This window comes from Artemia franciscana, chromosome 3 (assembly GCF_032884065.1).
Source record: "Artemia franciscana chromosome 3, ASM3288406v1, whole genome shotgun sequence".
Classification (NCBI taxonomy): Eukaryota; Metazoa; Arthropoda; class Branchiopoda; order Anostraca; family Artemiidae; genus Artemia; species Artemia franciscana.
In genome coordinates, this window is record NC_088865.1 from 5239950 (window position 1) to 5253910 (window position 13961).

Genomic DNA, 13961 nt, shown 5'->3' on the forward strand with positions numbered 1-13961 from the left:
ATGGATTCCAAGTATATTGTTCTTTTGACATAGCGCAAAATAAATATTTCAAATACTTTGGTGAAGATGCTAGCGGACATTTTTTAACCAACATAACAGAAGTGTGTACAGAAATAGCCAATGAGAAAGAAAGAAAATAAAGGGACGGATCAAGGTTATACACAAGTGGAGAATGGAATAATATAACTAAAAGCTGTCATATTGTGAAAAGAAAACAGAAGATAAAGATTTTCATTTAGATCACGACCATATGACTGGTAATATACGTGGATTTGGTTGTGCAGAATGTATTGAAAACTTAAGAATTCCTAAATATATCCCTATTGTAATGCAAAATCTCTCAAAATATGACTCATCTATTTCTTAGAGAATTTGTACCTGATGACAGCATTTTTGATTCAGCAGAGAGTTTTGCATCGTTTTATAAAGCAATTAAATAAAAAAAAACTACATTTTTTTAACTGAAAGTAAGGAGCGACATTAAAACTTAAAACGAACAGAAATTATTCCTGTATGAAAGGGGCTGTTCCCCTTTCAACGCCCCACTGTTTACGCTAAAGTTTGACTCTTTCTCTTAATTCTACTTCATTAAACGGTAAAAAACTTTAGCCTAAAGAGCGGGGCGTTGACAAGGGAAAAGCCCCTTTCATACACGGAATAATTTGTTCGTTTTAAGTTTTAATATCGCTCCTTACTTTCAGTTAAAAAAAACTAGTTTTTTTTATTTAATTTCCGAACGTGTTTGAATTAATGCATGTTTGAATTGGCTCTGTGCACATAAATTACTAAAATGAAATTTCACCAAAGCACTAAAAATCCCAACTCCCCCGAAGTAGTCAGGGCGCCAGCATTGAAAAAGATGCTTAGTTTTCAAAACACCCGACCCAAAAAGTACAATAGGTCTAATTACACCCTCTTATAGATAATACAACGGCGATTAAGAATATGCTTGGAACGCTGGTCTGCGACTGGTGCTTCATGGCAAAAAAATACTTTTTTAACATCCTTTTTTACTTTCTTGTGGCTCCTCGTCGGAGTTGGATTTTTAGTCAACAATTGCTCGCTAGGCTGTGCGCAACAGCGACAATCGTACTGAAGCTTCCAGCGAAGAAGTATGAGGTACAATAAATAGAAGACATAGATAACTAGAAGACATAGCAGGAATAATAGCTTCTGCAAGTGATGGAAGACGTCTTCAAGTTGAGTTTTTTTTCCATCTAAATTCACTGACTTCTCCCATTGGTGAGTTTGACAATTAAATGAAGACCTACCCGACTTTGAAGCTTTGGTTAGAGTACATTCGAATGGTCTTGATTATACTCCAACTTCTTTTGGCTGACCGCTGTGGGAACTTTGACTTGGATTTAAAAGCAGCCAGTATGATGCTTCCCTTTATGGCATCTGGAGGCCACCATAAGTACGCAACTTATCTCACAATGTATTTGCAAGACATGAGCGTGTACCTGAACAACTTCGCAAGCAGTTTTTGCAAGGCCACTTTACTGTGAAAAGATCTGTTGGTTCAGCTAACGCAGTTTCTCCAGACCATGCCTTGGAGTCTGAACCTTGAGGCAAAACAAAAAGGCGGCATCAAGGGGCTAACTCTGAATACCAGTGCGGTCACCAAGTGGATATCTACCTTGCCATTTTGTGCAAATGTATCAGCCCCAGTTTGTAAACTAGCTGGAATAAACGGAAACAGCGAGTATGATGGATCCGAGAAGGCAGACTTTCAAAACGAGAAGTTTGTGTTGAAGACTGTGTCAGTAGTTGAAAGTTATGTGAATCCCTTAGATTGTAAAGAAAAAGAACTTGTGAACATCATGACTAGTGAGGTTGCAAAAAATTCAATCCGAAATAGTCTTTTGGCTGCTGAAGAAAACGGCGTAAGAGCTGTTGAAGCATTTGTCGCTGGGCAACCCAACCCCTTTTCAAAAATTAAGGTGGTGACTATGGCTAGTAGCTTGATGAAGGGTAAAGAGCAGAAGAAGAAAGCATTCAGCTGCATCAAAGAAGAACTAGAAGTGACTAGAACTTGACTGCACTTGAGAGATCCGTCATCTATTTTAAAATCAATAAGTGAAAATCCATAATTCTTTGTTGCTTGATTAAAGGAGATGATAAATTTTATGGCACTTGATATTTAACATCGAGACATATAGCGATCGAGATTGCTGAGAAGAATTTTATGAAGAATTGCCGATAAAACAAATTGGTTTTTGTTGTTAAGTGTGGCCTGCTTTCTAGCGGTGATTCTCACTTAGGGTGCGAGAGGTCTCAGGTTTGAATCCCAGGCCACCCCAAGTTTTACACGAAGAAGATCCAAAACTAGAAACGTGATCAGTATAGCGATCGCTGAAAGTCGACAGGCGTAACAGGGACCGGACTAGATTAAGTTAGAAATAGTCGCTTCCCCGATTCGGTCATCTGGGGGGGGGGGGAGTGGAAGGACGGTTAATTCGGAAAAATTAGAAAAATGAGGTATTTTTAATATACGAACAGGTGATCCGATCTTAATGAAATTCAACATTTACAAGGAACTCGTGTCTCAGAGCTCTTATTTTAAATCCTGACCAGATCTGGTGGCTTTGGGGGAGTTTGAGGGGGAAACCTTAAATCTTGGAAAACGCTTAGAATGGAAAGATCAGGATAAAACTTGGTGTGAAGAATAAGCACAAGTCCTAGGTACGTGTTTGACATAACCGGACCGTATCTGCTCTCTTTGTGGTAGTTTGGGGGGGGGGATCTCCGGTGCTTTAGCAAGTTCGGTGCTTCGGGATGTCCTAGGACGATGAAAATTGGTAACGATAAAAATCGTTTTCCTGATTCGACCATCTGAGGAGGAGGGCTGGAGGGAGGGGAAATCATAAAGAATAAGGTATGTTTATCTTACAAACGGGTGATCGGATCTTAATGAAACTTATATTTAGAAAGATGTCGTGTCTCAGACACTCCATTATCAATTTGGATCGGATCTGGGAACATTGGGGGTGGAAGGGGGAAGAGGAAATCTTGGAAATCTTTGAAAAAGCTTGGAGTGGAAAGATCCGGATGAAATTTCATGGGAAGAATAAACACAAGTTTTAGATATATTATTGACATACCCGGACTAGATCCAGTCTCTTTAGTCCAGGCGCCAGGTCCGGAAAATCTGACACCCCCCTCACCCAAAAGGTACACTAGGTTGAAAGTGGATTTCCCATCAAATCGAACCCGCTGATTACGAATATGCCGGGAAAAGCGATCGGAATTGGGTGCTTAAGGTAGAATTGATGCCTAATACAATTGAATACTTTCCCTTCATTAACAAGTGTTGTTATCATTTTCAGTAGTTTGAAAAATTAAATCTAGCCGAAATCTAACATGCTCACAACGAAACGATTCACCCCCTCCCCCCTCCAAAAAAGACTTCAAATCGGACACGTTTACTGGTTAAGGACAGATACATGTCCAATATATTGCTTAAATATATAAAATCTAAAACTATTCTAGTAATTACGATTCACAAATAATGCTTGAATAAATGACTGTACTTCTGTGGCTTGCAGCATTAACGTCCTTAAAGACAAACGTTCGATTAGAAATCTAGAAAGTTCTCAACAAGTATCTCAAAAAAGCTTATTAAAAGATAGAAGGATTCAGAAGAAGTTTCATAAAGGGGGTCGAAGAATTTTGGTAAAAGTAGGCCAACTGAAAACTTTATGTGAAGCTACATCATACTCGCAACCCCCTCATATAAGTAATAATTTCTGCGGCGTTTTAAGTTTTAATGTCACTCCTTACTTCACATTAAAAAAAAATGTTTTTCTTTTATTTAATTTTATAGCAATAAGGGTGTATATTTAGTATCTGTAACTTCCACTCTTTTTTATTCCAGGTATTTAGCCATGCAAAGAGCATTTTGGCGTTGTTTTTTTCTTTTTCTTAATAACAATTAATTCCAATTTCCATAATATTTTTTTAGAATGAACTCTTTTTTTCTAAATTTTTTTTTTTTTTTAATTTTAATAAATTCAACTCGGAAGGATGACACTAGCCTACACGGGCCTTAAAAACTAGGAATTTGAAACAGCTTCACGTTCTCCGAACTTCCATTTTAATTACTTACCACTCGATCATAGAATCCCTTCATTATCTTTCGCATTTTAGTATTCTTGTTTATTTTGAAAATTATCTCGACATCTGTTCCAACGTTTTCGAACCAATGGGGAGTTGTTTCAACATGCACGATAATCTTCGTCCTGAAGAAAAGAAATGAGTTAGCACAGGATATAACAAGGTTAGACTAAAGTCTTTAAAGTCTGACTTGTGGAGACGTTGTGAGTCATTTGCTACTAAAGAAGTCCGCATTATTAATATATACACAAAACCCCTAAGCCCCCCCCCCCAGTGTCGTTTTAAATTTGTGTAAAAAATATTTAACTTTTTTCGCTGCTGATAGTTTATACGTCAAAACCACTCTTACTTCAAAAGCAAGAAAGAGTCTTATGTGTGAATTTTGACATTTTTAGGCTACATTACATATTTTTAAAAGAAAAATAATAAATAAAATAAGGTAATTAAAGTAAGTTTGTTTATAAAAAAAACTATCACTGGCTCTGGGGGATCCAGATTAGATAAAAAAAAAAAAAAAAAAAACATAGAAGGTGATCACCTGGGAATAATTCATTAGATTTGAGTTGCTTTACTGTTAAATTAACGATGGCTTCATTTACTAATGACTAACTGCATGCTGTCTGGTTGCAACATGCAACATGCTGCATGTTGAATTAAAATGGAATAGTTGTGGGCATCAAGTCATGGCTAATTGCAGAAAAAGCCAAGACAGTCCAATTGAGTGAGAAGAAAAATCTGGCGTTAATCCACCCCCCCCCCATATTAGGTTCTTTGCAACATGCAACATGTAGCATGTTGCAACCAGACAACATGCAAAATGCAAGATGCTGCATGTTGCAACCAGACATCATACAACATACATCATTTTGCATGTTGCAACCAGACAACATGCAACATGCAGGATGTTGCATGTTCTAACCAGACAACATGCAACATGCAGCATGTTGCATGTTGCAACCAGACAACATGCAGCATGTTGTCTGGTATGTCACACGTAACATTTGAATATATAGAAAACAAGATAAATATGTCAGAATTGGATAAAAGAAAACAGTGTCTATAAACAAAATGAACAAAATAAAAGATCTACTAAAAATAAAAATAAAACAGATTCGATGGGAGGAGGTTATAGGGAGAGTCACCGATTTAAAAATCCATGATAGGGACAAATAAATTCCCTATAATTTTTAGTAGTAAATTTATCAGATAAAATCGTGTTTTTAGTTGAGGCCAAATGAGTGAAAAGGGAGAATAACAGAGGGAGCTTCACCTTTTTAATGATTAGGTGATATAGCAAACAGAAGGTTTCTTACATTTTTCTGAATTAAGTTCAATTGATATAAGACTGCAGTGTTAGTTGAGGCTTAAAGAGCATAATGGGAAAAGGGTTTGGGGGGGATCTTTAAAATTTCAGTGGAATACAAGAGGGTTTTAGTTGAGGTTGAACAAAAGAGGAGGGGGCGCAAGGGAGCAAAAAGAGTTAAGGAAAAATGGTTCTGCTCAGGATCTGGGAGGACCTAATGAGTAAACCTACAGCAAGTAACATCCTTAACACAAGGGTACTCAAAGCACAAGAGGGATATGCCAAGGATGCTATTCTAAGTAGGGAATATAGAAATATAGGTAAAGGAGGGGAAAAAGGGATTTCCTTAATCAAAGTCCCTACAAGGTATTTAATTGCATGGTTTCTATCAAAAAATTTTCCGGAGATAGGAAAATAGCGTTTAATTTCACTGCAGCTATGGTTGTCAGTGTTAATAGATACTATTTAACCAGTATTTTCGCAAATTTAGATACTTAAGTTCTGGCCGACTTATCTGTTAGTTTACCAACCTATGACTTTTTGTTTACCAACCTATGACAACATTGAGATGACGAAGCAAAGGTCCCTTTTAAATATTACGTGAAATACTATTTATAATTCATAAAATCCAGTCATGGTAAACTTAAGTATCATTAAAATAAACTGAGAGTCAAGCTTTTCATGGTAATGACTGGTAAGTAGAGACACCCTCACAGCAGCCACCAGTATTTGCTCTCCAACACCACCATTGTAAGATCTGGCAGTCCTAACTTAAGTTGCACAGTGCCACTAGTGCCGCTACTGGCATCCTTTGGAGTATAGTAACGCGTTCGAGCAGTCCCACGGGTTCAACGTAACCTTTTTTGGTACGACAAGTGTGCTAACTGTGGTGGGTGGGGGGGTATGTTCCAAGATCTGTGCCTTCAATAATAAATATATCCCTGATGGGGGAAGGGTCCTCCGGTGGATACTACAATGACTATAATTCTCAATATTCCCATGTTAGCCCCACCAGGGTTCAGGGAAAATTATGTAATACAGTTGTAGAAAAATGATTCACTTTTACTGCCAATGTCAAATCTATGTATCAACCCTGAAGTCTACACATGAACTCAGAACACGAACTACCTTAAAAAATATACGTACACAAAGGAAGTCAGGTAGCCCCTGACGCGGTCAAGTGTAGACTCGGTCCAACCAAATGTATGGGAAGTTAAAATCGAGCTTGCTTTATGATCAATTATATTTCAATGGCGAGTAATTCAGATAAAAATTAGATTTCAAACCAATTTTTTGCTCTTGCGAACAAGCAAACCTACCTCTGAGCTTTTAACTTGCAAATTAAAATTGTTTTGTAGGTAAATCTATGTAAAAGGAAAAATGGACATTTATCTGATTAAAAAAAAGGCACGGGCCCCAATATATATAAACAACAAAACAATCTAGTTTTTTGTTCAATTCCAAATATGTGCAATATATTTGATTTAAATTTATCCAAGCAAAGTTAGCACTGCAGTGAAAGTAAGCAAAAATTTTGGGGGAAAACGAAGAATCGCCACTTGAAGATGATTCAGAACTATTATTTTGTTCATTTTTAGCAAAAAAAAATTGTTGCGAAAATATATTCATTGTAATTTTGAAAAAAGTCTGAAATCCCACAAATGCTCCCAGACCAAATGAAGACTCCACAATTAGAAATACCACAGCTGAAAACTTCATTTAACACAAATACAATTCCTCATCTTGAACAACAAGGAAAATCATTTTTCCACATGGGATGTGGCTTTTTTTTGTTCTACTTCCTTTTTTTAGTCGCTGCTAGAGAGGCACTGAAACTGACATCAAAAAAAGATTTTTAATGGCTCATTTGAGATGAAATTGCTATATCAACGAGCTTTTTGCAAGTAATTTAGGTAAACACCCTCAAAAGGGGGGCTAAATTTTCTTGATGCTTATTTCATCAAATTCAACAGATTTGAGAGCCCTGGAGTTGGAGGCTTCACTGTACATTCAAGTAAAATAGTTTTGTTAAGACCAATTTTCAAACGTCAAAGGAGCAGAAATTAAGTCATAGAATAAGTCAAACTTGACAAACAAAAATTGAACAAGAATTAACCGAAAATTAAATTAAAAACCAACAGAAACAAAAAGACAAATAGAAATTAAAACTAACACAAGTCAAACAAAAAATATTACCATGAATAAATAAATTAGACCTGAATCAACCAAAAGTCAAAACGAACAAAACCATGTCTCACCAATTAATCATACAAATGATGCTCATTTTTTTATGGTTAATTGATCTTCTTAGCACTAATCTTCTTCAAATTCTTTATCTGTTTTTGTTCCCCTTCCACTTTTCCGAGAGTATTTGCATCTGTTGTTATTGTTTACACACACACACATACACACACACAAAAAAGAGAGAGAAAAAAACCTTACGCTCTCGCTGTCGTTTCGCTGTCGTTAAAATCATTTAGAAAGAGCAGAGCCTTATGATACGGCTGAATTGCTTTCGAATTCCTTCTAAACTCTTCTTGGTAGTACAGCCAGTTCGTCTTGCACCATTTCGCTAAATTTTTTAAAAGAATAAGCATCAAAAATCACGAAGAGTATAGTCTTGTGCCCCAAGCAAAAATCATCAGACCTAAAACTAGGCCTTTTTCGAAATTCAGTTAAAAAGTACTGCTCTATTGGGCTCTAGCGCCAGTAGTCAGATTTTCACTCAGAAAACTGAGTTGAAAGGAGGCGGGGGAAACAAATTATGATTATTTCGGGCTTCTTAAAACATTACAAAAATGTCACACACACCTTTTTATTTTGGGCACCAAAGAGTAAGCCTTGCGAAGTCTTTCCGATAAAAATATTTCAAAAACTCGACAATAAAAAGTCATTTGCTTTTAAAACACGCGAATATATTAAAAAGTAAATCGAAACTATGGAGGGGATTCTGCAATGATTTTCGAATTTCAGCAGCTTTTGACTTAACCAATTAGCACTAAGCTATTTAGATAAAAGTCATATTTTATTTTCTCGTAGGCTTTGAATATATGAGGATTGATGGGGAGAGGGAATTTCCAATTTTGAAGTTCCAGTAAGAACAACATCCACGTAAAGTTATACTATGGGCCCCAGGATCCTCTGAGCCAGAGACAGTTAAAAATGATTTCATGTATAGTAATAAAAAGCGAAGATAAATCACATAAATTGGAACATAGTAGCAGTAAGGATAAAATCATTTGAATTACTCTCAGATACTGTAAGATACACTGAAAAATACACAAAGAAAAACAAAGAGAATACATTCAGCTTAGTAAGGTGAGAGAGAGAGACAATCTCTAAAAATTTGGTAAATCAATTATTAAAATTCTGATTTATAGGATCTTTCACACTGCTACGTAAGAACTTATGCTACGAAATGCGGTAGGTAAAATGGTGTAAGACTCGCAAGCTAAAAATAATCCGCCAAATCAGATTAAACAGTTACAGGCTTTACCAAAATTAAATAAAAAAAAACAATAACAAGTTTTTTTTCAACAGAAAGTAATTAGTAACATTAAAACTAACCGAAATAATTCTGTATATGAGGGGGCTAAGTCCTGAATTTCTTTAAATATACATTTCATTCACATTCAACAGCCCTTGTGTTCACGTAGTCTTTCTTAAATAGTCAGAAGTTAAAAACTTAGCATAGAGAGCTACGGTTCAGGAAAGGATAGCCCTCGTATACAAAATAATTTCTGTTCATTTTAAGTTTTAATATTGCTCCTTATTATCAGTTGAAAAAACATTTTTTATTTGAATTCTGACTCTTCTTCAAATTAGGTCAGGAAATCCCCTCCTTCCGTGTACGATTTAACCTAAAAAATTTCCCAATGGGCAATTTGTCCGTTGTTCACTATACATGAACACAATTTATCCATTGAACAAGCAAGACCTCTGTGTGCTCTGTGCCGAGCGATTGTTTATTTCAGTTGAAAGAAGTAGTGTTATTCCAAAAGATTGATTGAAAGTATTGGAATACGTTTTTGAAATATTGTTGGAGTTTTGACCGGCGTCTACCTTTGCAGGAGTAACATGTTCGCCGTGGTTAACGATTAAATATATTGCACGCTGACAACATCGTGGGTAAACAGTCCTTACAAATTTAGACAAGATTTTATCTGTTCAATTTTGTTGTTTTGGTCGCTGTTAGAGATGAAAAGAAAAGACAAAAGGTCCAGACAAGATGTGTCACGTGATGATGATTTTTGTTTATAGTCACCATTAAGTAAATCAAATATGACAGTTTCAAGCCTGGCCGAGAGTTTCGGAGAAACATTGTTTGTCGTTAAAGATAATGGATAAAAATTGGACAGTTCAACGGAACAGTTTAAGTTACTTGAAGCCCAAGTAAAATCTGCTGAAGAAACTCTTATTTCTAATGCACAGGAACTTTCAATTTATGGAATGAAAATACAGTGTTATCGTTAATAAGACAGCTAATGTACAAACCCAGATAAGCGTTATTACTTCAGAAACGCAAATCCTTCGTAAAGAAAATGCTGATTTAAAAAAAATAGAATGTTGTGCTGTGAAAACAATATGACTGAGCAAAATACTATTGTATGGAAATTTCCACGTGACAATGAAGAACAGGCAAAGAAAATCATTTAAATCTATTTGTGAATAGGGTTTGGAGATGAATATAGTACGAATTATATTGTAGTTGATGTGAAAAAAGATGGCCACTATTTCAAAGCTGCAGTCCCATCAAGAAAAGATAAAACTGATATTTTTAAAATAAATAGGAAATTGGTACCATATTTCAAAGGTGCAGTCCCGTCAAGAAAAGATAAAACTGATAGTCAAACAGTTCGAGGTAACGAACTGTAGTAAGGAGCGACCCGGCTCAATAGTAAACGAAACTCTAAAAAACGGAATTTTGATGCTAAAAGATACATCAAAAGAATCGAATTTTTATGCTGATTCTAAATATATAAGTTTCAATTAATTTAGTCTTTGTCATCAAAAGTTACGACCCTGAGAAAATTTGCCTTATTTTGGAAAATAGGGGGGAACTTCCCCTAAAAGTCATTGAATCTTAACGAAAATCACACCATCCCATTCAGCGTATCAGAGAACCCTATAGCGAAAATTTCAAACTCCTATCTAAAAAAATGTGGAATTTCGTATTTTTTGCCAGAAGACAAATCACGGGTGCGTGTTTATTTGTTTGTTGTTTTTTTTTTCTTTTCCCCAAGGGTCATCGTATCGACCAAGTGGTCCTAGAGTGTCGCAAGAGGGCTCATTCTTACGGAAATGAAAAGTTCTAGTGCCCTTTTTAAGTGATCAAAAAAATTGGAGGGCACCTAGGCCCCCTCCCACGCTCATTTTTTTCGAAAAGTCAACAGATTAAAATTTTGAGATAGTCATTTTGTTCTGCATAGTCGAAAACCATAATAACTATGTCTTTGGGAATGAATTACTCCCCCACAATCCCTGGGGTTACAAGTTACAAACTTTGACCAGTGTTTACATATAGTAATGGTTATTGGGAAGTGTACAGACGTTTTCAGGGGGATTTTTTTGGTTTGGGGGGTGGGGTTGATGGGAGGGGGCTATGTGGGAGGATCTTTCCTTGGAGGAATATGTCATGGGGGAAGAAAAATTCAATGAAAAGGGCGCAGGATTTTCTAGCATTACTATAAAAAAACAATGAAAAAATAAACATGAAAACGTTTTTTCAATTGAAAGTAAGGAATAGCATTGAAATTTAAAACGAACAGAGATTATTACGCATATGAGGGGTTCTAAAAATACTTTAGCATAAAGAGCGAGGTATTTAGGCGGAGATAAATACCTCGCTCTTTATGCTAAAGTATTTTTAGTAATTTCAACTATTTATTCTACGGCCTTTTTGATTCAGGGGTCATTCTTAAAGAACTGGGACAAAACTTACGATTTAGTGTAAAGAGCGAGGTATTAACGAGGGTACAAACCCCCTCGTACACATAACAAAAATATAAGAATATAAAAGTTTGTAACGCAAGTTAATTCTTAAGTTACGCACATTTTTTACTAATAAAAACGTTTGTTAAAAATTAAAAGTTCTAGTAGCCTTTTTAAGTAACCGAAAAATTGGAGGGCAGCTAGGCCTCCTTCCCCACCAGTTATTTATCCGTTACCCGTTATAATGGGAAAAATTATTAGTGGAAATAAGAATATATTTCTTAGTGATAATGCGCCGCTAGGATTGCCAGTTTTTAGAAGCGTCAGTATGAACAAAAACTGAAGCTTCCAGAAATCGGTGTGCAAGCTTGGGTGGAAAAATCGATTCCGTCTTTATATATTCCAATGGGCATGGCAGAAAAGTTGTTTTCTCGGTGGGTGACCCTATTCCTGATGTAGGTGTTTCAAGTTAGTGTTTTCTTGGGGGGGGATATTAAAATAGCTTTTTTACATTTTTGTCCTACTTTTTTTGTTATTATGAGTATTATGAGTAAGATTCCGTCTTTACATATTCTAACGGGCATCACAGATAAGTTGCTTTCTCGGTGGGTGACCCTATTCCTGATGTAGGTGTTTCAAGTTAGTGTTTTTTTTTTTTGGGGGGGGGGGATATTAAAATAGCTTTTTTACATTTTTGTCCCACTTTTTTTGTTATTATGAGTATTATGAGTAAGATTCCGTCTTTATATATTCTAACGGGCATGGCAGAAAAGTTGTTTTCTCGGTGGGTGACCCTATTCCTGATGTAGGTGTTTCAAGTTAGTGTTTTTTTGGGGGGGGGATATTAAAATAGCTTTTTTACATTTTTGTCCCACTTTTTTTGTTATTATGAGTATTATGAGTAAGATTCCGTCTTTACATATTCTAACGGGCATCACAGATAAGTTGCTTTCTCGGTGGGTGACCCTATTCCTGATGTAGGTGTTTCAAGTTAGTGTTTTTTTTTTTGGGGGGGGGGGATATTAAAATAGCTTTTTTACATTTTTGTCCCACTTTTTTTGTTATTATGAGTATTATGAGTAAGATTCCGTCTTTATATATTCTAACGGGCATGGCAGAAAAGTTGTTTTCTCTGTGGGTGACCCTATTCCTGATGTAGGTTTTTAAAGTTAGTTTTTTTTTTTATTAAAATAGCTTTTTTTGCATTTTTTTCTGTCCCTCTTTTTTTGTTATTATGAGTAAGGGATAAAAAATGAGATAAAAGTAGTTGTAATATTGTGTTTGGCACGGCTATTGCATGGATGGTTTGCTGTTTTGGAATTCTTGTATCGTGACTTACCAGGCTATTATGCCTATCTTTGTGTTATAATGAATATGATTGTGATATTAATTCTTTTTTTTTAGGTTTGGTTATGTTTTGCATTGACATTCATCTTTTGGATTGCAAACAAAATATTCTGGTTCTTCCATTATTCAAGTCCATCACTAAGGTACATTTTTATAAATGTTTAACTTTGATTAAGATTTATTAAGAGAACTGAAGAATAATTAAGTCACTCTTGGGGATATAGGAGGTGGAGTTCCTAGTCGGGATTATCATTCTAATAGGGCTGGTGAGCGATATTTGATACCAAATGGTCTCTCTGTTTATCATCTGAATTGCCGGGGTATAGGCACTTCTTTCCAGCATTTTCACGATCTCTCACGTAAAAGCGGGCCACATGTTATGACACATACTGAAACTTGGTTAAAGGATTATAATTTGTCATTGTTAGAGATTCCGAATTATCAGTTAGTGATGAAAAATAGAGCTGCATTTGCATGGAGGTTTGGCGGTTAATATAAAGAATGATTTCAGTGTTATAATTAAGACAGCATTAACAAAGCACAAGGAAATGGCTTTTGAATCATTAGTGCTACAGTCGTCTAGTAAAGAATTTAAAGTTTTTGTTGTGCTGATTTATAGGCCTCCATCAGGAAACGCACTGGAAGAGAAATTGAATATGTCATATGTCTCTAATCAGCCGTATTTTGTATGTGGTGACTTTAATCTGGATTTGCAACAGATTCCAATCTGCGAGTTCAAGAGTTTCTTGATTTGATTTTGTTGGGGTCTTAAGCCAGCTAGAAACATATGTAATCGTGTGACATCAAATAGTTCTTCAATATTGGATAACGTCTTTCAGACAAGACAGACAGACAAATAGTGGGGGTGGACAAACTAAAGTGTTTAAATGGGTAGTTGACTCAGAAGTGATGACAAGGTATAAACAGAGGCTTCAAAATTCTGATTTTAGTTTTTTGGAGGATAAAATGGATATTAATCATAACTTTCATAAGTGGTATTACAAAATAGTTGGTTTTCTCCAAGACTGTGTTAGGATTAAGGAGGTAGGAAGATATGGCATGCCTAAAAAACTTTGGGTCATGAATAGTTTAATATTATCTATGAAAAAAGAAACCAGATGCTTTCAGATTTTTTTTCGGAAGAAAGGTGTAACTGAGGAATATTAAAAGTCTTATAATAATATACTGAATAGTTTATTACGAAAGTCTAAGGCTGAGTATTTTGCATTTAAGTTTAAAGAAACAGAGGGTAATCCTGGAAAAA

At 35.7% G+C, this 13961-nt stretch overlaps 1 protein-coding gene across 1 annotated transcript in view; it reads right to left on the bottom strand.

Annotated features, from left to right (window-relative positions):
• LOC136024797 (uncharacterized) overlaps positions 1-13961 on the bottom strand; it is a 29421-nt gene that overhangs the window by 2813 nt on the left and 12647 nt on the right. Inside the window, exons 2-3 of the mRNA XM_065700266.1 lie at positions 7862-7991; positions 4109-4241 (exon numbers count right to left, since the gene is read on the bottom strand). Of these exons, the coding sequence (XP_065556338.1) occupies positions 4109-4241; positions 7862-7991 (263 nt within the window). The remainder of the gene's footprint in view (positions 1-4108; positions 4242-7861; positions 7992-13961) is intronic.